The sequence below is a fragment of the Anomaloglossus baeobatrachus genome, unplaced genomic scaffold, assembly GCF_048569485.1.
Source record: "Anomaloglossus baeobatrachus isolate aAnoBae1 unplaced genomic scaffold, aAnoBae1.hap1 Scaffold_2781, whole genome shotgun sequence".
Lineage (NCBI taxonomy): Eukaryota > Metazoa > Chordata > Amphibia > Anura > Aromobatidae > Anomaloglossus > Anomaloglossus baeobatrachus.
The window spans coordinates 62,932-86,378 of NW_027442266.1; the positions used below are offsets into that span (position 1 = coordinate 62,932).

At 42.7% G+C, this 23,447-nt stretch overlaps 2 protein-coding genes across 3 annotated transcripts in view; both read left to right on the forward strand.

Moving 5' to 3' along the window:
• The window catches only part of LOC142265843 (uncharacterized), a 58,127-nt gene extending 52,820 nt beyond the window's left edge, over nt 1-5,307 (forward strand). For both annotated transcript variants that reach the window (XM_075332286.1, XM_075332287.1), the window contains one exon: nt 2,280-5,307. In XM_075332286.1, the coding sequence (XP_075188401.1) occupies nt 2,280-3,163 (884 nt within the window). In that variant the 3' untranslated portion in view covers nt 3,164-5,307. The remainder of the gene's footprint in view (nt 1-2,279) is intronic.
• Nucleotides 5,308-7,575: 2,268 nt separating this feature from the next.
• Nucleotides 7,576-18,524, forward strand: LOC142265841 (uncharacterized). Its single transcript, XM_075332284.1, has 2 exons — nt 7,576-7,771; nt 15,239-18,524. Exon 2 carries the CDS (start codon nt 15,910-15,912, stop codon nt 17,896-17,898), a length of 1,989 nt encoding a protein of 662 aa, XP_075188399.1. The 5' UTR covers nt 7,576-7,771; nt 15,239-15,909; the 3' UTR covers nt 17,899-18,524.
• Nucleotides 18,525-23,447: the final 4,923 nt, after the last annotated feature.

Here is a 23,447-nt window from a genome sequence, read left to right on the forward strand (position 1 = left end):
GTTTGTTTCTAGTCCCTTCTCTATGTTGTTGTGAAGGCAACTCAAAGACCTGCAGAGGGTTCGTGAATACCCTATTTCCCTGAAAATAAGACCTACCCCAAAAATAAGCCCTAGTATGAATTTATGGGATTTGTGAAGAATACTTGAAAAATAAGCCCAACTCCAAAAATAAGCCCTAGTTACAGTCAGGGCCAGCTTTGGGAGCAATTTTTCAGGAACTCCACTGTCTTAGGAACCCCATCAGTGTTATTCTGGGACGTCTGATGACTTCAAACTCATGTGACATGATGTAACGAAAGGTCTACTAATTGCAGGAGTCTAAGGGGTACTTTGCATGTTGCGACATCGCTACTGCGATATCGTCGGGGTCAAATCGAAAGTGACGTACATCCGGCGCCGGTAACAACGTCGCAACGTGTAAAGCCTAGATGCGCCGATAAACGATCGCAAAAGCGTCTTAAATCGGTGATCTGTGTAGCGTCGGACATTTTCATAATGTCGCACCAATAAGAGATACGATGTTGTTTCTCGTTCCTGCGGCAGCACACATCGCTGTGTGTGAAGCCGCAGGAGCGAGGAACATCTCCTTACCTGCCTCCACCGGCTATGCGGAAAGAAGGAGGTGGGCGGGATGTTTACGTCCCGCTCATCTCCGCCCCTCCGCTTGTATTGGCCGCCTGCCGTGTGACGTCTCTGTGACGCCGCACGACCCGACCCCTTAGGAAAGAGGCGGGTCGCCGGCCAGAGCGACGTCGCAGGGCAGGTAAGTTCGTGTGAAGCTGCCGTAGCAATAATGTTCTCTACGGCAGCTATCACAAGATATCGCATGTGCGACGGGGGCGGGTACTATCGCGCTTGGCATCGCTAGCATCGGATAGCAATATCGCAGTGTGCAAAGTACCCCTAAAGAACTGAAAAGAAGACAGGCTGGCATGCAGGACTGGCATTAGGGGAAAGGGAGAACAAAGTGGGCAATTTCACAGGGCTCCCATTCTCCTAGGTGCCCCAGTGTTTATATGCCGATTATAGGACTGCTTAAAAACCTTTTCGACATCACGTCATGTGACCAAAGGTCTTAATTGCAGGAGTATGAAGGTGAAGAGGAGACAGGCTGGTGTGTGTGTTCACGCCAATTTCAATCAGCTTTGCCAAAATGAGCAAAGCTCAGCCAGAACAAGGGTGTGATGCCACGGTTTCTCTAATTCATACCAAACTGGGACATTCCTATGCCAAAAATCTCACTCCAGTCCCTGACGTAATTTTCCAGTGTACATCGCCACAATCGTTGTCCCGGACAACCCCGTTAAATATCTGGTATCTGTCTGTAACTATTTTATTTTCGAAAAAAAATCTCTGAAAATGTCTATGTTGTGGATCACTGTTGCAAGGAGATTTTTGCAGGTTTGCCAACTGTCATGGCGGTGTCAGGATCTATGGAAATTATAGCTTCTTATACATTGCATGTTAACTTCTCTGATGTCTGTGAGCAGCCCAGGGAGACACAGGCGTCGAAACACACACTTAGGCAGGCTAACAAGAGTTATTCTCTGCGGGGCTGCTTGTTAATGTCTTTGATCACATGCTGTAGAGTAGAAAGTATCATTTGCTCCCCCTCCTGTATATGCTGGCTGGACTATTTCATTAATGCCAGCTATAGCTTACCTATACTGGTCTGGTCAGGTGTTGTGATCCAGACTTACGGGTGGTTGTTGTGGATTATTACTGTGAGCTGTTGTGGTGTTAACCCTTGTTGTCTTTTTATTGCTGCTTTCCTGCTGTTTCTTTTCTCCTTAGTCTTTCACTGTTTGTTTCTGTGAGTTTGCGATGTGTTTCATCTGTCTTAATATGTGTTTCCCGTCTGTCTTATTCTGTTTCCATCATATTTCTGCCCTTTCCTTCCTCTGGGGATTACAGATTAGATCTCATCAGCAGAATAGTAAGGCACGAGACTCCAGCATCTCCATCTTCAGGGGTATTCCAGAGGTTAGGAATAGCTTAGGGTCCTCTAGCGTGAGGGACAGTATAGGAGCCCCCTGTCCCTCATTATCCTGCAGTCACATTGTGACAATCAGTCAGATTATTTACTGTAGCACATTCCAGAGAACTGGTGCTAAGAATGGGAGATCTGAATTAACGAAGAAGTAACAGATGTCAAAATTGGCCAACAGATTAAGAATACATTTTTTTCCTAATTTAATTTCTGATGTTATGGTTTAAAAAAATAAATGAACTTTTAAGATAATATGATTAAAAAATAATAACATTCTGTTTATTTTTAGCACGTGACTGTATTGGGAGTTCAGATGGATCTCTAATATCTTCAGAATTTATAACCGATAATGACAATATCACACATAATACATATGAAGAACATGATGTTGTCCCAAATTTACCTCCAGTCCTTCTTCGGAAAGCTCTGTCATCTGATCTTTTCAAACAAGACCAAAATTCCAATCATCAAAAAACTCTCACTGGGGAGAAGCCATATTCATATTCAGAATATGGGAAATGTTTTATGCAGAAATCAAAACTTGTTGGGCATAAAAGATCTCACTCCAGGGAGAAGTCATTTTCATGTTCAGTGTGTGGGAAATGTTTTATTCAGAAATCAGATTTTGTTAGGCATCAGAAAATTCACACAGGGGAGAAGCCATTTTCATGTTCAGAGTGTGAAAAATGTTTTAGTCAGAAATCAAACCTTGTTACACATCAGAAAATTCACACACGGGTGAAGCCATTTTCATGTTCAGAGTGTGGGAAATGTTTTATTCAGAAAAAAGAACTTGTTGGACATCAAAGATCTCACACAGGGGAGAAGCCATTTTCATGTTCAGAGTGTGGCAAATGTTTTATTCGGAAATCAGAACTTGTTAGACATCAGAAAATTCACACAGGGGAGAAGCCATTTTCATGTTCAGAGTGTGGGAAATGTTTTATTCAGAAATTAGAACTTGTTTGGCATCAAAGATCTCACACAGGGGAGAAGCCATTTTCATGTTCAGAGTGTGGGAAATGTTTTATTCGGAAATCAGAACTTGTTGAGCATCAAAAATTTCACACCGGGGACAAGCCATTTTCATGTTCAGAGTGTGGAAAATGTTTTATTCAGAAATCAGACCTTGTTAGACATCACAAAATTCACACAGGGGAGAAGCCTGTGTGAAAAGGCTCCACCATGAGTGGTTCTAACCACACAAGGGGTTTCACCAACAGTAGATATAAGAAGACTAGGTTTCATTAGTTCAGTAGCATTCTACGGATCCTAGTGTGTCATCTCCAATACTAGTCAGTGTTAAAGACAATAGTTCACAAAACATTGACCAAGCGATCCCTCCTGTACGGACCACTAACTACCCCCCTACAGTCCATGAGAAACACTCATATCTTCCTCCTTCTATTGAGGTTAATAAAATACACATTTCTTCTTCTATTGCTCCTATCACTACTAATACAACGCTTATGGGGACAAATACTCTGTCCTCGGATGGTAATAAGGTTTTTCATACCAATACAGACAAATTGAACACTGATACAGAACAGGATTTGGCTATCATTCAGACGCGAATCGATAAATTGAGGAAAGCGAGATCTGTGGTTTCTTTGATGGCAGCTAATTCCAGCTCCTTTAAGGAGATTGGAATAGTTGACTCTGTATCTAAAGGCCCCGTTACACGCAACGACATATCTAACAATATGTCGTCGGGGTCACGGAATTCGTGACGCATATCTGGCGTCGTTAGCGGCGTCGTTGCGCGTCACAGCTCCGAGCGAGTGTTAACGATCAAAAATACTCACCTTATCGTTGATCGTTCATTTCCAAAATCTCGTTGGTCGTTATGGACGTAAGTTGTTCGTTGTTCCTGAGGCAGCACACATCGCTACGTGTGACACCCCGGGAACGACAAACAACAGCTTACCTGCGTCCTCCGGCAATGAGGTGGGCATGTCGTTAATGCGGCTGTTCTCCGCCCCTCCACTTCTATTGGTCAGCCACTGTGTGACGTCGCTATGACGGCGCACGAACTTCCACCTTAACGAAGAGGTTGTTCGCCACCCACAGCAACGTCGCTAGGAAGGTAACTATGTGTGGGGCCTAGCGATATTGTGCGCCACGGGCAGAAATTTGCCCGTGACGCAAAAACGACAGGGGCGGGTGCTTTCACGAGCGACAGCGCTAGCGATGTCGGTGCGTGTAAAGCCCCCTTAAGCCTCTGGCATCTGATAGAAATATTAACCCTCTAGTATCTAATACATGTAGCAATACTTCATTTGATTTGCTTGATCTCACCATTCATGATAATACAGAGGATTTTACTGCAATCCCTGGTTCATCCTCTACTCTACCTGATCATAATAAACTTATCACTATTGATAATTCCACTAATGCTGCAACATTGGTGCTTTTTTTACCCAAGGCCACCCCCAGTCAGAACAATGGGATAACCAATTATCTAACTCCCAAGTCGGTAAAAAAAAAAAAGCGTTACAGAGGGACCAGAGCTGGAGCCAAAACAAAGATAAAAATGGAAAAAAGTTCATCTGCTGGATGCTTAAATAAGACAAATAATATATTTCATCTTTCAGATTATACACCTACTACTGCTGAAATTTCTTTACTTAATAAGGGCCTTTCTTTTTGTCCCACTTTTAATAAAAAATAATTTGATTTATTTACCGATCTACAGACATTTATTAGAAAATTGACTCTGCAGAGACACTATACCATTATGGCGGGTAGGGCGACATCCAATAGTGCACTTTCAGGTGATTTGGTCACCGATCTATTCTTACACACTGACCTTAGAAGGACCTCTCATTTTTATCCTACGGAAAGTAAAGGACACAATTTACACACATTCTGTGAAATTGTGCTTCAGGATTTCAGCCTGTTAAAAACCCGATGCGGAAATATTCCTTATAACGTATCCAGATCTGAAAAGAGGGCATTAAACTCTCAAAAAGGGAATAATGATATCATCAGACCAGTTGTAAAATAATGAGTTTATTAAAAATGATTATTTGAACTCATTAAATACAGGCCTTTAGCTTGTATGAATGTATAGACCCCTCATCCCTAAGATGTGTGTTTGTGAGTTTGAAGAATTTCTAGCCAAAACACCTGACATGATAAATCGCTAACTGGCTGACAGCCAGTGCTATTCTTTATCTGGTCTCTTAGCAACGGTCTGTAATTAGCCATGAACAGCTTATATACAGTTAGGTCTAGAAATATTTGGACAGTGACACAAGTTTTGTTATTTTAGCTGTTTACAAAAACATGTTCAGAAATACAATTATATATATAATATGGGCTGAAAGTGCACACTCCCAGCTGCAATATGAGAGTTTTCACATCCAAATCGGAGAAAGGGTTTAGGAATCATAGCTCTGTAATGCATAGCCTCCTCTTTTTCAAGGGACCAAAAGTAATTGGACAAGGGACTCTAAGGGCTACAATTAACTCTGAAGGCGTCTCCCTCGTTAACCTGTAATCAATGAAGTAGTTAAAAGGTCTGGGGTTGATTACAGGTGTGTGGTTTTGCATTTGGAAGCTGTTGCTGTGACCAGACAACATGCGGTCTAAGGAACTCTCAATTGAGGTGAAGCAGAACATCCTGAGGCTGAAAAAAAAGAAAAAATCCATCAGAGAGATAGCAGACATGCTTGGAGTAGCAAAATCAACAGTCGGGTACATTCTGAGAAAAAAGGAATTGACTGGTGAGCTTGGGAACTCAAAAAGGCCTGGGCGTCCACGGATGACAACAGTGGTGGATGATCGCCGCATACTTTCTTTGGTGAAGAAGAACCCGTTCACAACATCAACTGAAGGCCAGAACACTCTCAGTGAAGTAGGTGTATCTGTCTCTAAGTCAACAGTAAAGAGAAGACTCCATGAAAGTAAATACAAAGGGTTCACATCTAGATGCAAACCATTCATCAATTCCAAAAATAGACAGGCCAGAGTTAAATTTGCTGAAAAACACCTCATGAAGCCAGCTCAGTTCTGGAAAAGTATTCTATGGACAGATGAGACAAAGATCAACCTGTACCAGAATGATGGGAAGAAAAAAGTTTGGAGAAGAAAGGGAACGGCACATGATCCAAGGCACACCACATCCTCTGTAAAACATGGTGGAGGCAACGGGATGGCATGGGCATGCATGGCTTTCAATGGCACTGGGTCACTTGTGTTTATTGATGACATAACAGCAGACAAGAGTAGCCGGATGAATTCTGAAGTGTACCGGGATATACTTTCAGCCCAGATTCAGCCAAATGCCGCAAAGTTGATCGGACGGCGCTTCATAGTACAGATGGACAATGACCCCAAGCATACAGCCAAAGCTACCCAGGAGTTCATGAGTGCAAAAAAGTGGAACATTCTGCAATGGCCAAGTCAATCACCAGATCTTAACCCAATTGAGCATGCATTTCACTTGCTCAAATCCAGACTTAAGACGGAAAGACCCACAAACAAGCAAGACCTGAAGGCTGCGGCTGTAAAGGCCTGGCAAAGCATTAAGAAGGAGGAAACCCAGCGTTTGGTGATGTCCATGGGTTCCAGACTTAAGGCAGTGATTGCCTCCAAAGGATTCGCAACAAAATATTGAAAATAAAAATATTTTGTTTGGGTTTGGTTTATTTGTCCAATTACTTTTGACCTCCTAAAATGTGGAGTGTTTGTAAAGAAATGTGTACAATTTCTACAATTTCTATCAGATATTTTTGTTCAAACCTTCAAATTAAACGTTACAATCTGCACTTGAATTCTGTTGTAGAGGTTTCATTTCAAATCCAATGTGGTGGCATGCAGAGCCCAACTCGCGAAAATTGTGTCACTGTCCAAATATTTCTGGACCTAACTGTACATTACATTAGGTTAAAGGTTAACTACCCTTGTTCTGGTAAACAAGTGCTGCGCATGACATATACATACAACTTAGAACTCATATTCGATGGTTACATCATGCAAAACCAAGAATGGGAATGAGGTGTATATTGGGTTCCGAAGACACTGCAGAACCATGTTTAGTCAGTGGAGTGAGTAGCGCTGTAGCAAAATAGTATATAAGCTGGGTCATATTCTTTGGGTTCAGAATGCCCCCACCATTCTCAACCAAAGACTGATGGAAGATTGCCGTGACATCACAGCTATGTAAGATAAATGGATTCTTTCTTTTTCTTCTTATTACTCAATTTTAATTAAGCCAAGCATTCTTTTTCTGTAATGATTTTTAACTCTAAATAAACCCATATGTTTTGCACCTAATTTTCTCTCTAAACAATCATTATATACTGGCTAAGTATATATGCCAATCCTAATTTTTCCACATTTGGCGAGCTTCAGCCTGATTGATTGAGAGGCACAGGTGTCTTTCCCGTTTTGGCATGCGTGGTGAATTTTCACTTTCACGTTAGTTCTTGCTGTTTTTTTGTTTACGGGACTTTTCTTCCGTTACACTTCCCTGGCCTTTTGTCCAAAGAGGGGGGGGGGGGGGGGCAGTGAGGAGGAGTAACGTGTTTGTTCAAAAGACTGTAGGAAAAGACCCACACTGCGTCTAAATCAAAGGGAACCTTAGAAGAGTGACAAGAATTGACGTAATTCCACCGCAAGAAGGTCGTATGAGTCGTGCCCTGATGGACATCTGAGGATCCATCCAGGACCATCAATCCAGGAAATCCCCAGGAGAATCCTTCCAGGACACAAAGACCATCAATCCACAGACGGTTGGACCCATTCCAGGACAAACGCATCTACATCTACATATAGGTGAGAAAATGGATTTTATTCATGATATTTCTAAGAAAAGTAATGTGGAGTATACATTTGATCATAAGCATAGTGATGCTCAATTATGGTCAAATCTGTGCCGGCAATGTGAAATTGAGAATACTAAGATAGATAAGAAGATCTTTACTGTGAAAAAATTGCAGAAAAATATACAGAATGTATTAGGCATGGTTTATACTTATAACTCCATGGTGGGTGGGGCACAGCCAACACACACCATCTGCATGGTTACAGACATATCCAATGCAACGGACACACACATAGCAGATGCAGAAACAACAGATTGTCCAAATTGTTCAATATTGGCTGAACATATTGAAAATTTGGAAGATCAATTGGAAACTAGAGCAGACTTAATATCAAAATTACGTAAAGATATAAAACATGTGTCTGCCAATACATGACAACAACAAAGGGATGCCTCAGCATCACCTGCCTCAGGTTCAGATGTTCCTGAACAGTTGAACACAACTGTGGATGAGGGTCTGAATGAGGAAGAAATACGTAAAAAGAAATTACATGAAAAAGCAGCCTGTCTTAATATTAAAATCCATGACCAATTAATAAAAATCATAAAAGACATACCCAAATATGATGATAAAATGGACGCCTTCCATAATGCGGACATTTTTGAATCGAACGCAGATGAATACAATCTTACGGATGATCAAAGGAATAAAATATTTAGGGTATGGCTTCCCTCTCATATGACAAAAAGGTTACAAGCCACACCTAGGACAAATGAACACAATGACCTGATCCATGATACAAAGGAAGATAGGCTGAAACAGTTAATTCTATTCACAACAGGAGAATGTACCCCAACTGTTGAAATTTTAGAAAATCTTAAAACACACATACAAGAGAATCCTTTTGTTTTTTTGGTCAAATTCGAACAAGCTTACCGAATGATAATGGAAATCGGATCTGAACAAGAACCGACTTCCATGGTTAAAGCTTTTGTTAAAAAAATTAAAAATTTTGACCCTGCTTCATTCGAAATCGCTTCTAGGATGGACAATCTACAGGAGGCCACGACATTTATTGATAGAATACGGAGACAAATGAAGCAAAATCAGGTAAAGTCAAAAATAGCCATGATAAAGGAGACAAATGATGACAAAACAGTATCACAGAAAAAACAAAATAATAAGAACAAGAGACCCATACTGAATTCTAACAACAAGGGTTCAGGGGGGGCAAGCAAAAAAAGCAACATTCATTGCTTCTTCTGCAGCCTTCCTGGCCATCTTAAGTGGGAATGTAAGAAATTCCTAAGGGCGGGAGCTGAGGAAAAGCTGGGTAAAGAGAATGGACTGATGCCAATTACATCAAGCGCACCTCCCCCATCTTCAGCGCCTCCTCCTTCATACACACCCACTCATACTGACTACAGGAATAACCAATCACCATATGCACCACTGACCAAACAAATTAGGGAAATGACCATAAAGGAGTTGGATGCAAGGAACAAGACACCTGCTGTTCTTCTTCCTTCTCCATCTTCCTGACTAGCAAAGCCAGTCCCCAGACTTCATCCACTGGAATTTGTCACTCGAGTTTCAATGGATAGCTGTGGTCGACCATTTTTAAAGGTACATCTTAACGGCCAGGAAGTAATGTTTCTCCTTGATACAGGTGCGCAATTGAGCATAACAAATGTTGATCTACATTTAAAGCCAGATTCCCCTGTATGTGCAATTGTTGGTTTCAGTGGCAAAAATGCAACAACGGTAACTTTAGCTCAGGATGTTTTTCTGGAAATACCTGGTTCTGTGGAAACAAAAATGGATATCTGGTGTTGTCGGGATACTGAGAACATAATTGCCACTGATTTTATGGAAAAGCATGGCTGGATTATTGATTTGGGTAACAAAACAATTTGGAAAGACTCTAACGGTTGTTTGAACGATGTAGTGTCCTCTGATCATTTGTGGCCTGAAACTGGTGGTAATGAAGTATTGACTGAGATAGTACAACGGTTTCCTTCTCTATGGGCTCAGTACAGAAATCAAGTAGGAACTATGAAGGATTTAGTGGTGAAAGTGGAAGGGCGGGATGCGCCTCCACAGCGTCAGTATAAGTTGCCCCCAGAGTCAATTGCTCCGATGTCTAAAATTATTCAGGAATTGTTGGATCAAGGTGTCATACGTAAGGCAAATTCTGTTTGTAACAATCCATTGTGGTGTGTACTGAAAAGCGATGGTAGCTATCGGATGATATTGGACTTACGGATGTTCAATAAATTTACTCCCAATGTTGCACCGATTGTAGCTGATACACATAACATGATGTCAAGATTGAATGCAAAGGCAAAGTATTTCTCAGTATTGGATATCAATAATGTTTTTTTCAGTATACCGATTGAGAAAAGTTGTCAATATAAGCTTGCGTTCAACCATCTGGATCAACAATACATGTTCTGTAGGCTACCTCAGGGGGCGCATATGTCGCCAAGCATTTTTCATCAGGCTCTAGCAAAACTTTTGTCAAAATTTTCTCATCTGGAATGTATATTGCAATATGTGGCCGATATGTTGCTATGTACAGAGGATGAGGAATTGCATATTTCTCTATTGGCAGAGTTGTTTGAGCTTCTGCATGATGCAGGATTGAAACTGAATACCAAAAAGGTCAAACTGATGCAGACTGAGGTCAGATTTTTAGGAGTTCTGCTAAGTCCAGCTAAAAGGCTACCCCTACAGGACAGAATAGAGGCAATAGCATCCCTTCCAATTCCAACATCACACAAGGCACTAAGACATTTTTTAGGACTTGTAAATTATTCAAGGGATTTCATTGAAAATTTTGCTGACAAATCCAGACCTATGTATGATCTTTTAAAAGGTGATAATGATGATTATTTTGGTCCCTGGAGTGTCGAACAGGAAAAAGCCTTCACACAATTGAAACATGATCTACAACACTCACCTGCGTTAACTATGGTGGAAAAGAATGCACCTTTTGCGCTCCAAGCACACACTTCAGAGACAAGAATCTCTGTGGTTTTGCTGCAGCTGCAAGGGGGGGAATAGAGAATCTTTGGTTACTTCTCTAAGCTTCTCTCACCTGTTGAGAGGGGGTTCAAGGTGCGCGCAAGACACCTGGTGGGAGTGTATTTCGCAATAAAAATAACAGAACATATACCGTATTTTTCGGACCATAAGACGCACTTTTTTCCCCCCAAATGTTGGGGGAAAGTGGGGGTGCGTCTTATGGTCTGAATGTAGGGCTGCGTGGAATGAGGGTGCTGCGGTGGAGCGGGTTATCGGGGGCATGAGCAGGCTGTAGCAGCGCCTGCCGTGACCACGTGGACCTGCTCATTTAATATGCACGCCCATCCTCCCGCCCATCGTCTCTCAGCGCTGACAGGTGGGCGGGTGGATGGGCGAGGGATAAACAGCAGGCCCACGTGATCACCCCTGGCAACTACAGCCTGGAGTGATCATGTCCGGTTGTATTCACTGCCCCCCGTGCATCATCATCAGCGCCGGATGCAGTGAATCAGTACACTCACCTGTCACCGTTCCCCTGCAGTACTGCGATCTCCTCCTGGCTGCCGGCGGCTGCTGAGTGGAGCCGTCCCCGTTCCCCTGCAGCACCGCGATGTCCTCCTGTCTGTGCGGTGGCCGCTGAGTGGAGACTAGCGGTGCGCACAGCGATGACGTCATCGCTGTGCGCACGTGTCCACATGCAGCCGCTCGCAACCAGGAGGACATCGCGGTGCTGCAGGGGAATGGGGACGGCTCCACTCAGCGGCCGCCGGCAGCCAGGAGGAGATCGTGGTACTGCAGGGGAACGGTGACAGGTGAGTGTACTGATTCACTGCACCCCGCACTGATGATGGTGCACGGGGGGCAGTGAATACAGCCGCACATGATCACTCCAGGCTGTAGTTGCCAGGGGTGATCATGTGGGCCTGCTGTTTAACGGGGACGGCTCCACTCAGCGGCGCTGCCGCTGACACAGGCGGGGGGAGGAGCGATGCTGCAGGGAGTGAGGTGAGGTAAGATGAGTATGAACGTTTATTTTTTTTATGTGCCACAGGATGCGGGCCGTATACCAGCATGGGGGTGTATAGCAGGATGTGGGTATGAGCAGGATGTGGGTATATTATGAGCAGGATGGGGTATATTATGAACAGAATGGGGGTATATTATGAGCAGAATGGGGGTATATTATGAGCAGAATGGGGGTATATTATGAGCAAAATGGGGGTATATTATGAGCAGGATGGGGGTATATGAGCAGGATGGGGGTATATGAGCAGGATGGGGGTATATACTGTATATACAAGGCAGGAGGATCATTACCAGGATGGGGTATCTTAGTAGAGAATTTGGGGATATTACCCCCATAAAAGTGTCAGCAGCAGATCCTCACCCCAGTGTGTCATGACTCCATTTTTTGCTTAAAATGTTATTTTTCTATTTTCCTGCTCTAAAACCACGGTGCGTCATATGGTCAGGTGCATCTTATAAGAAGTAACAAGGCACTCCCAGGTTGTGATGAAAAAGTATATTTATTGTGCTTGAAGAGAAAGTGGATTCCGCGCCTGCAGTCGATGCTACATTCCTCCTCACATTTGGTAAGCACCTCGGCGTTTTCACGTTTGATTCATGTCATGCTTCGGTTTCCTCTCAGCCTTCTCTTCTGACGGTTATTTACTTCTTTACAGATCATCCATTAAATCCTTTCCCTCTCCTTCACAATACTCATATCTAGTCTTCCACTTTCATTACACAATACTTACAATTCCTATAAACATTCTCCCACACACAGCGCTCACATCCATACTAATCCACCTTACTCTATAATCATACTATCACATCCTACACCCCTGATGGCTATACACATATGCTATCCACTGGTCTCTCCCTGTTACCATTCTCATCCACCCATATAGACATTTTACTACAGATCTTCCTCCCTCCCTCCATTAACCCTGTACAAACCAACATTTTCTTCTTTTTCTTCTTTTTCTTTTCTCTATGGTTCTTCTTCTTTTTCTTTTCTTTTACTCCCCTTTTCTTCATTTTATTTTCAAAAATTCTCTGAGTCAATATGAATCTGTTTATTACAGAATGATGTATATATTGTCACATATATGAAATGAATATATGTATGAGACTTTTCCTGTCAAAGAATATGAATTTGAATATTATAATGTACACTGTCATTTATTTGAAACTATTTTGTTTGCCCTCAGTGTTATATACATCTTATGTATTTATGTTATTTATTACTGTATTTTATTTTTATGCTTAGTGCTACTGAGGAAGGTCCAATTTGGGCCGAAAACGTTCTCTTCAAGCACAATAAATATACTTTTTCATCACACCCTGGGAGTGCCTTGTTACTTCTTGTATTATGGCTTTGGAACCTGAAGTGCACCCCGGCATCTTTTGAAAATACATACGAAGGAAGTGCCGTTTTCTTCTTTATATCTAAGGTGCATCTTATAGTCCGAAAAATACGGTAATTGGGTTCAATCGAATTATTCTCCAAACGCCACATTCCACACTAAAGCTCCTCTTTGAGAAAAATATTCCAGGTGTGTCACATCAGAGATTTGCCCATTGGTTACTCTCATTGTCTCAAAATCAAATTGAGGTACAGTAGATTATAAGGCCAAATATGTTCTTCCTCAATTGATGCAATATGAAGTACAAACCCATGATTGCCTACAAACGTTCCAAGAACCAAGTCCATCTCTCTTCAGACGTCAGTCGGAAGACACAGATGAACCTGTGTTTGTAGACGGTTCTAGATTTTTCAAGAGGGACACTTTTACACAGGATATGGAATTTTCTATTCCAAAAGAGGACAAGTGGTAAAGCACAAATTACCAAGTCATTTCTCAGCTCAATGGGCAGAGCTAGAAGCGGTAAGAATGGTCCTACAGCTGAATGAAGCTGATGACCAGGTTCCAATGGTAATTTACAGGGATAGCTCCTATGTTGTCAGGTCCCTAATCGATTATCTGCCTATCTTGGAGAGAAGAGGTTATGTGGATTCTTCCAACAAGACCTTGGTGCACAGTGACACTTTAAAAACAATTTTTGAAATAGCATCTAGGGCCCCAAATAGGTTTGCTATAGTGAAAGTCGCTGCACATAAAAAATCTGATGAGTTATCTGTAGGAAATGCAACCGCAGATGCTTTAGCCAAAGAAGCTGCCCGGACTGGAAAAGAAGTGTTTGACTCTGAACCTTCTGAGATTTCAGCGGTTCAAAGAGCAGATACATACATACCTTCATTTGCAGAAGAACAGATGAAAGATCCTTCTCTTGTTACTTCTCAGGATGATCCAAAACCTCCTTTTATCTGTGAAAATGGGGTTTTGTGTCACAATTCAAATGGAGAATTGCGTCCCGTTGTACCAAAACATCTACAGGTAGAATTCACTCGATATAACCACGAGAGCTTAGGTCACTTGGGCCAACAAAAATTGTTAGTCATTCTCAAAGAGAAATTTTATTGGGAAAAAATAAACGAAACAGTTCAAAGTGTTGTACTATCATGTCTCATTCGTGCCCAAATAAATCCAAGACCTAAAGAACAGAAGCCACCACGTCTACAAATCGCACCTGCAGATGGTCCATGGTCTATATTACAAATAGACTACATTGGTCCTTTACCCTCAGGTAAACATGGTCTCAGGTATGCATTGATTGTGGTAGATGTGTTCTCAAAATGGGTAGAAATTTGACCTGTTAGGAAAGATGATGATTTGTCCACAGCAAGGGAATTGGTACAACATGTCTTTTGTACTTGGGGGATCCCAAGGATGATTACCTCTGATCGAGGAAGCCATTTCACAGGTAAAATCATGCAAACTGCTTGTGCTATTCTAGGGGCACGACAACAATTTCATGTCCCCTATCATCCACAATCTGCGGCAATTGTGGAAAGAATGAATAGGACAATCAAATCCAGAATTGCAAAGATGCTTTTGGATAAAGGTAACACCTGGGTTGATAAGGTACCCTTCATACTAATGAGTATAAGAGGTTCAATCTCCTCTACAACTCAATTCACTCATTTTGAGTTGATGACAGGAAGAAAAATGCCATTGTGGTTTCCACATGAGCCATTTTTATCCACTCCGCAAAAAGATGCCATCTCAAGGTCCCAATGGTTGAGAACACTACAGGAGAACCTGAAAGCAATTCTGCCATATGCGGCATCAAGAATGCAAAACATGGAGCCACCCTATGAGTCCAAATTCAAGAAAGGTGCTCTAGTGATGATCAAAACCTTTCGCAAGAGTAGTCCATGGGAGTGTAATTGAAGTGAAGTCTTTGAGACTATGGGACAAGTCATGATTCTCGTGTAACGAGAATCCAATGTGGTAAAAATACCCGCAGACAACAGAAAGTGTGGGTCCACATTGACCAGTGCAAATTGTTTGTAACAAAATAATGATACTGCATTTCTTTACAGAAAGAAATGGATTCCGATAAGAACTGGAATAAGAAACCTAAAGACTTTGACGGAAAGATGACATCAAGCCTTCCGGAAAAAGAACATTTTCCCAAGCTCAAGAAAAGCTTCTATGTGATGGGAACTACTTTCCTGCTGCTTTGTCTTATTTCAATCATTATCTACAAGGAAGACATGTTACAAGGAACAATCACCAATGATGTGAATGAGCGGACCAGAGAGATTCAACATTCACGAAGACCAAGAGGATCAGTAACACTGAACTTACTAAAAGAGAACATCATGGATGATTCTGTGGAGATAACAGGAAATAACTGCATGGGATATGGAACAAAATGTTGCATTGAATTGCATTTTATACACAACACAAATATAACATTAGATGCTATTGCAGGACCTAAAACTAGATTCACACAATTACAAGGAGAATATGTACATAATAATAAGACAGGTACATGGGAATGTTCTCCTACTGATGTACTATACTGGAACATAGAGATCAGAGGTGATGAACCTGCTGTATGGTCCGGTGATATTACAAATGATATGATTGCTAGGGGAAAGTTTGGAAGATCCAAAACAGAAATTTTGTTAAAAACACAGGTTTTTGGGAAAATTTTGGATCCTTCATTACTCTCCATTACAGAAGGAGATAAAGATTGGGTCAAAACATGGAATTTCCAGATAACACGGGAACCTGTACAAGTTCAGGTATCTGTAGTGTTTACCGTTACCAACACTATATGGTAGTTCCAGAAATAAGGGTTTCACCACAGACAGTCCATAATAAAGAAAATACATCCCCTATAATGTTAAAATGTAACACAAGGTTGACATTGCCTTCTGAGTCTCTGTTGACATGGACCAAAAATTCATCATTTTTGGGAAGTTTTTTAAATAGTCCAACTAATGTCATTCACAGAGGTCAGATTGGTAATATCAGATGGATGGATGATAACTTAATTTTTTCCATAGAAAATCCATCTTCCAGGGACTCTGGAATTTACCAGTGTTGCGTTGTAACAAGGACTCATTACAGACAATGTAAAGACGTTAGTGTGAATATTTGGTCAGCAGCAGATAATGCATGCACAAACACAAGGTTTATGCCATCTACTCCTCTCCAAATCAATCAGTTTCAGTCTAAGTCTTTATTAAGGGATGGAGAAGTTATGACAATGTTATGGACTTTCAATATGTCGCATTGGAAAATCTCTACCAGGTTTCCTCAGTGTCAATCACATCTCATAAACATGGAGATGGGGATAGAACAATGGTTTGGGAGAAGAACAACTCAGACTAGAAGTAAGAGAGAAGTGTTAGAAGGAATTCTGGGAGGAATTGGGACAGTGGGAAGTCTGACTAATGCCATGAATACACAGACACTTAAGTCAGATTTGGATAATATTGGTTTTATTGGAGGAAAAGGTGTAAAGATTCAGAAGAGTTTGAATCAACTTCTTGAAAAGATGGTTATGAATACAGCTGCTGTACTAGGGTCTTCCGTGTCACATCTACAGGATGCTACATTAGCTCTCGTGGAAAGCACACACGAAACACAAGTAGCTAAAGCGTGCCTGGAGATTCAGATCGAGTATTCCACCAATCTGAAAATGATTGCTCAGGCTTTACAGAGTGGAATTACTCCACTGGGAATACTGCGAAATTTACCTGTAGAGTATGATTTTGCATTGAATCATACGGATTTGTGGGTAAATAAGTGGTTGGGATGTGAACGAAACATTTGTGTTGGCACATCGCTAATCCCAGTGATCAGAAGAGAGGGAACTATTGTTCCTGTGACAGTTTTGGGTATACCTGTGAGTAAAACACAACAGGTGTTCTATCAACTGCAGTACACAGATTTTGCATTTGATGGAGTGAACACTGAACAATTAGACATTTCTTCATGTTTACATTTTGTTTCTAAAGTGATGTGTCTACCTGGACAAGATAAGGTAATCTATCATTCATGTTTTCATAATCGTTCCTCTTGTCATGCCAGAATAGAGACTGTACAGACACTACATGATCTGGTGACTCCAGTAAGTCCAAATAAGATTTGTTTCCAGGTCATGTCTGAGACAGAAATGGTTTCTGCTTTCTATTCTACTTGTGTACATAAGGAAAATCTACCTATGGGTTTGTATTGTATAGAAGGAAATGTGAGATCTCTTTCAAAGAAGGAAGGAAATTTTAATATCACTTCTATAGGAAAGAGAAATCTAACGGCATTTCCCATACAATTCAATTTATCACAAATAAATGATTTCCCTTGGGATATGTGGACAAGTGAAATAAAAAAAGATAAGGGTTTGTTAGATTTATTAACGAAACAGTTAAAGGATGCAGAAATTATATTCAGGCATGAGCAAGGTGAATTAAATGATATTGAACACGAATGGAACGGAATGTCAGGTAGAACTTGGAAAAGTTTTGGGAAGTCAGTACATTGCTGGTCTCAGTCATCATTTCAGACAGCGGTTGGAAATGTTTTATTTAATCCCATCATAATCATATTTTTATTAGTTTTGATGTGTATTTTTTATCAAGTTTTTGTGATGTGTACAATTCAGAAGATATATAAGAATATAAAAATAGAAATGAAACAGGAAGATAACATTCTTAGAGGAATGTTAAATCGTAAGATGACTTTTTGACATAAAGTTTCAGATTGGTTTATCCAGTCAGATATTGGTCTAGAATCTTCAACAAGAATGTATGTGATACGAATGATGACACGAATGAGTGATTCATCAAATCTTCAAAAGGGGGGATTGTAAAATAGTGAGTTTATGGAGATTTGATTCATAAACTTAATTACATTCATTCATAAAATGGGTGTATAGTAATGGACTGGTCTTAGACGTGTGTTTGAAAGTTGGAGATTTCACTGACCAAACCATCTGACAAGGTACATCAAAGTTGACAGCTCAGTGCTATATTCATCTGGTTTCTAGGCGATGATCTGAAATTAGCATTGAAGTCTTTCTCAGTGTTACACTAAGGTCAAAGGTCAGCAAGCTTCAAAGAGTTCTATACATTCTATGGTTAAGGGTAAAGTGTTTGGTTTTAGAAGTCTGTACTGCGCATGAGACTTAAGGGGGCTTTACACGCTACGACATCGCTAATGCGAACTCGTTGGGGCCACGGAATTAGTGACACACATCCGGCCGCATTAGCGATGCCGTTGCGTGTGACACCGATGAGCGATTTTGCATCGTTGCAAAAACATGTAAAATCGCTCATCGGTGACATGGGGGTCCATTCTCAAAAATCGTTATTGCAGCAGTAATGAGGTTGTTCCTCGTTCCTGCGGCAGCACACATCGCTCCGTGTGACACCGCAGGAACGAGGAAGCTCTCCTTACCTGCCTCCCGGCCGCTATGCGGAAGGAAGGAGGTGGGCGGGATTTTACGTCCCGCTCAGCTCCGCCCCTCCGCTGCTATTAGGCGGCCGCTCAGTGACGTCGCTGTGACGCCGCACGGACCGCCCACTTAAAAAGGAGGCGGTTTGCCGGTCACAGCGACGTCGCCGGGCAGGTAAGTATGTGTGACGGGTCTGGGCGATGTTGTGCGGCACGGGCAGCGATTTGCCCGTGTCGCACAACAGATGGGGGCGGGTACACACACTAGCGATATCGGGACCGATATCGCAGTGTGTAAAGCGACCTTTACTCTGCAGATTTTGGATCACGTGAGACTGACATAATGCCATAGCTAAAAATGATAGTGAGTTCTTGAAATAATGTTCCAAAACCATGTAAAGACACAAGGAGAATCAGAGGGAGGAGTTTGAATTGTATTTAAGCAGACCATACTTCAAAGAGGTTAGAATGGGACCATTCTCAACCAGATGAACCAGAGAGAAGACGGCTTATCATAACATCACAGCTATGTAAGATAAATGGACTCTTTTTCTCTATCTTCTTATCTTTTTCTCTCTTAACTAACTAAAGCCAAAACATTATTTTTCTGCAATGATTTTAACCTTTACTGAATAAACCCACATATGATTTTGCACCTATTTCTATTCAATCGTTAATATACTGGCTAAGCATATTTTACGTCAAATCCTATTTTTAACAATCTCACACAGGGGAGAGGCCATTTTCATGTTCAGAATGTGGGAAATGTTTTATTCGAAAATCACATCTTGTTACGCATCAAAGATCTCACACCGGGGAGAAGCCATTTTCATGCCTGGAATGTGGTAAATGTTTTACTAGGAAATCATCTCTTGTTGACCATGGAAAGGTTCACACAGGAGATAACCCATTTTTATGTTATAAATGTGGAAAATATTATTCTCAGAAATCGGATCTCATTAAATATCTTAAGAAGCCGCACAGGAAAGGAACCTTTTTCATGTTATGAATAATTGAAATGTTTAACTGGTAAATCAATTCTTGTCGACCATGAGAAAACCCACACAGCAGAGGAGCCACTCTTGCATTCAGAATTTGGCAGATGTTTTTATCATTAATCCGGTCCTGTTGTCAGATGAGTCACATGGGAGAAGGCATCCTGATGTACCGTGAGTCAAAGGGTTGTATCCAAAAATCAATTGCTCCACTAAGAATTGGTCAGGGAAAGCACCATTTTCTTTCTTTTTAAACTTACTGTATTAATATGACCATAAGACGCACCTAGGTTTTAGAGGAGGAAAATAGGGAAAAATATTGTAGCAAAAAATGTAGTCATGATGACCTGTTATGGGGGGGGGGGGAATCTGCTGCTAACACTGTTATGGGGGTAATATCCCCCAATTCTGTACTAATGTTCCCCATCCTGGGCCTCTTTTAGTTATATGTTTCGATCATTCTGGAGTATATGTTGTTCTTCCTGGTAAATATGTTCCCTATGTTTGTCCTATCTTGGCATATATGGTGTATATGGCTCGCATCCTGGTATATATGGCCCTCATCCTGGGCTCATCCTGGTATATATGATCCCTATCCTGGTATATATGATCCCCATCCTGGTATATATGGCAATCATCATGGTATATATGGCCTTCATCCTGGGCTCATCCTGGTGTATATGATCCCCATCCTGGGCCCATTCTGGAATATATCTTTTATCCTTGTATATATGATCCCCATCTTGGTATTTACAGGTGAAAATGGGCCCCCTTACTTCTTGGGCTGCAGGTTGCACCAATGATGTGTCTGTTTCTGCCGTCATCCTGGTATATATGTCCCACATCACGCTGCAGACATTAAAAAAAATGATTATACTCACTATCCCTCTGTTTACGGTGTCGTCTTTGATGATGGCAAGTGAATAAAATCGTGTAAGCGGCACATCGCGTGACGTCACTGCAATGCACCTGCAGTTACACGCGTACATCAGCTTCCGAACTATTCACTGCTCCCCACACCTGGGATTATGGACTTGGGGAGTAGTGAATATTCATTCTCTAAAAGCAGACACACGTGATCACCCAGCTGCAGCATTAAGTTGATGGCTGGGTGATCATGTGTGCCTGCTATTAAAGAGGATGAATATTCACTGCTCCCCACACACAATTCTACCCACCCCTCGATGCCGGCTTCAGTGCTGAGAGGTAGACGGTATTATGGGAGTGAGGAGCAGTGAATATTGAAGAGTCAGTATTGAAGTATATCACATTGTATATAATTGCATTTCAAAACTTGTTGTTTTGTTAATAAATGCTTGTAAATGTATATTATTCATGCCTGTCTTTCTGTTGTTTAGATGTGATGATTTTGCCTCAGAACCTCTGGAGTTGGCGCAGACCTGTAGGCATTTCACACAAAAATAGTGAGGGGAGAATTGAATCACACTGCATCCTAGTGTCACGCTAGGTACGAGGAAGTACCAAGCGCACGGCCGAAGGGAATGGAAGGGAAACCCTGCGTCTAGGAAGATGGTGACCCCTGACTAAACCTACTGCTGGTCCCTGGGGTCCCTCATCACCCAAAATAGGTTTTGCACCTATGCGCCAAGCCGGATACCTGACCCTAGGTATCCCTAATGCTGGGCCCTAAATAGGGAACAGATGGGATGAGCTCTTTATCATTCCCACTAAACAACTATAGAAGACACAAGCAGGACACGAGGAAATGCATGAACTACTTATCATTAGATGACTCAGGAATGAGTTCAGCAGGGCTTTTGTCGCGGGCGGAGGAGGGGACGCCGCGCTCTCCCACTGCTCGGGTCCGGCTGCCGCTGCTGCCGCGCCCTGCTGCTGCTCAGTGGCTTGAGCGATGGGCCGGATCCCGGGGACTCTAGCGGCGCTCCTCGCCCGTGAGTGAAAGGGGTTTGGTTGTGGGGATTGTTTATTGTCCGTGACGCCACCCACGGTTGTGGTGATTGTGTGGACACCACTGCTGCTCTGGCTGGGGATCCCGGGAGTGGTGGGATGGAGCAGCCAGTTGTTGAATTGCCCCTCCGTGGGTAGGGGATTGGTGGTCCCGGGGCCCAGTGATGGGGTTGGAGGATGGTGGACAGGCGGGTTATGGGGCCTGTGGAGGTGCAGGGGCGCAGGGGCAGTGCTGTGCCGCACGGCACGGAGGTACTCACTCAGCCAGTAAACACGACACAGTTCTCGGTAAACAAACGGCTGGTTGGACGGGTCCCTCGGACGGTTGCGGTGCTGTTGTTCCCTGCAGTTGACGGCGACTGTCTCTTCCCTGCACCTATGTGTAGTCTGTTAGTAGCGATGGATTCCCACTGGTAACCCGCTCCCCAGCTTGGATATGAGCCGGAGGAGCCCCTCTCTTGCCCGCAGGCGCTGGCCCTGGGAAACTGGTGCCTTGGCGGTGTCTCCCCTTAACGGTCGGACTGTTGCCTTCAAACGGGACTTGGTTGTTGGGAGACAGTCGTCCCCTTTACTGACGGATTTGGCAAATTATGGCGACTCCTAGCCTTGCCGGGATCCGAAAGGCCCCTGCCCTGGTGCTGACTGTTCTTTGTATACCGCTCCGGTACCGCCGGGTCACCACCCGTCCACGGTCCTTTCGGCAACCTCCGAGCAGCCTCTCCTGCAGACGGTCACCGCCGTCTGCCAACCTTGCTGTCTCAGTCCGGGACACACACCCGGACTAACTTCAGGCTTCTTGCTGTCACTTTCTTCACTTTCTACTTCCACCCTGTCACTTGCTCCTTTACCACTTCCTTCTACTCTCAACTCTAACACTCATCTGCCTGGTTTTCCCGCCTCCAGGGCTGTGAACTCCTCGGTGGGTGGAGCCAACCGCCTGGCCCACCCCCTGGTGTGGACACCAGCTCCTGGAGGAAGGCAACAAGGATTTGTGTTCTGACCTCGGTGTACCTGTAGGGACTGTGGGGTGCGTGTTGTGTTGTGACCTGTGACCCCTGGCTTGCCCAGGGCGTCACACTTTCAGCAACAGCACCACAGAGGAGTACAAGCCAACTTCTTGCAACCACGGTTCGAAGGAACGGAAAATATCACCAGCACAATCCAAAGGAAGGAATGGGAATTTAAACACTAAGGGAATACTGATAATCAACAGCTGGGTGGAAGGCGAGCTCCTGCTGGGTCCAAAAGGGAGACAGATTAATCCAGCAGGAAAACATTCTGTACGGACGCTATGACCATTGATGGCAAGAAACCACATGACTGTCTGTCACCCGTGACACCTAGATATGTGGAAGTTATTAAGACACTCTGGTCCCAATTCATCAAACTTTTATGCCAAAAAAAGGTCACACAAACTTTGAAAAGTCTCACAAATTTGGCTTATCTCAGAGTCGATGAAGCGCAAGTAACATGTATGATACCTATGCTGGGGTTTTCCTGAATGAATGGGGTTCAGTCACTAAGTGTTTACCTCATAATTAAACATCAGAATAATATAAAGATAGTGACTCTGATTCCAATGATGTGTCACATACTGGGCTGCTAGCTATAGTTTTGATAAAACACTGTATTACCGCTAGGGGATTATCACTGGAGAACTAGTAAACCTGCTGCCATGTATTCTCGCTCTCCATCAGCTCTGTATAACCCCACCCCACCCCTGATTGGCCGCTATCCATTTATATACTCATTGTACACAGCTGCCAATCAGTGGTGTAGGTGGGGTTATACACAACAGGATTTTGAGAACTGATAGATCTTAAGCAGAGAAGACTGATTTTTATCAAAACTTCAGCAAGCAGCCAAGTAAGTGACACATCGCTGGAATAAGGGTCTTTGCTTATACAGGTCGATTGGA

Excerpts from the sequence above, each read along its gene's own strand:
- LOC142265841 (XM_075332284.1), top strand. The coding sequence starts at position 15,910 with ATGGAATTTCCAGATAACACGGGAACCTGTACAAGTTCAGGTATCTGT.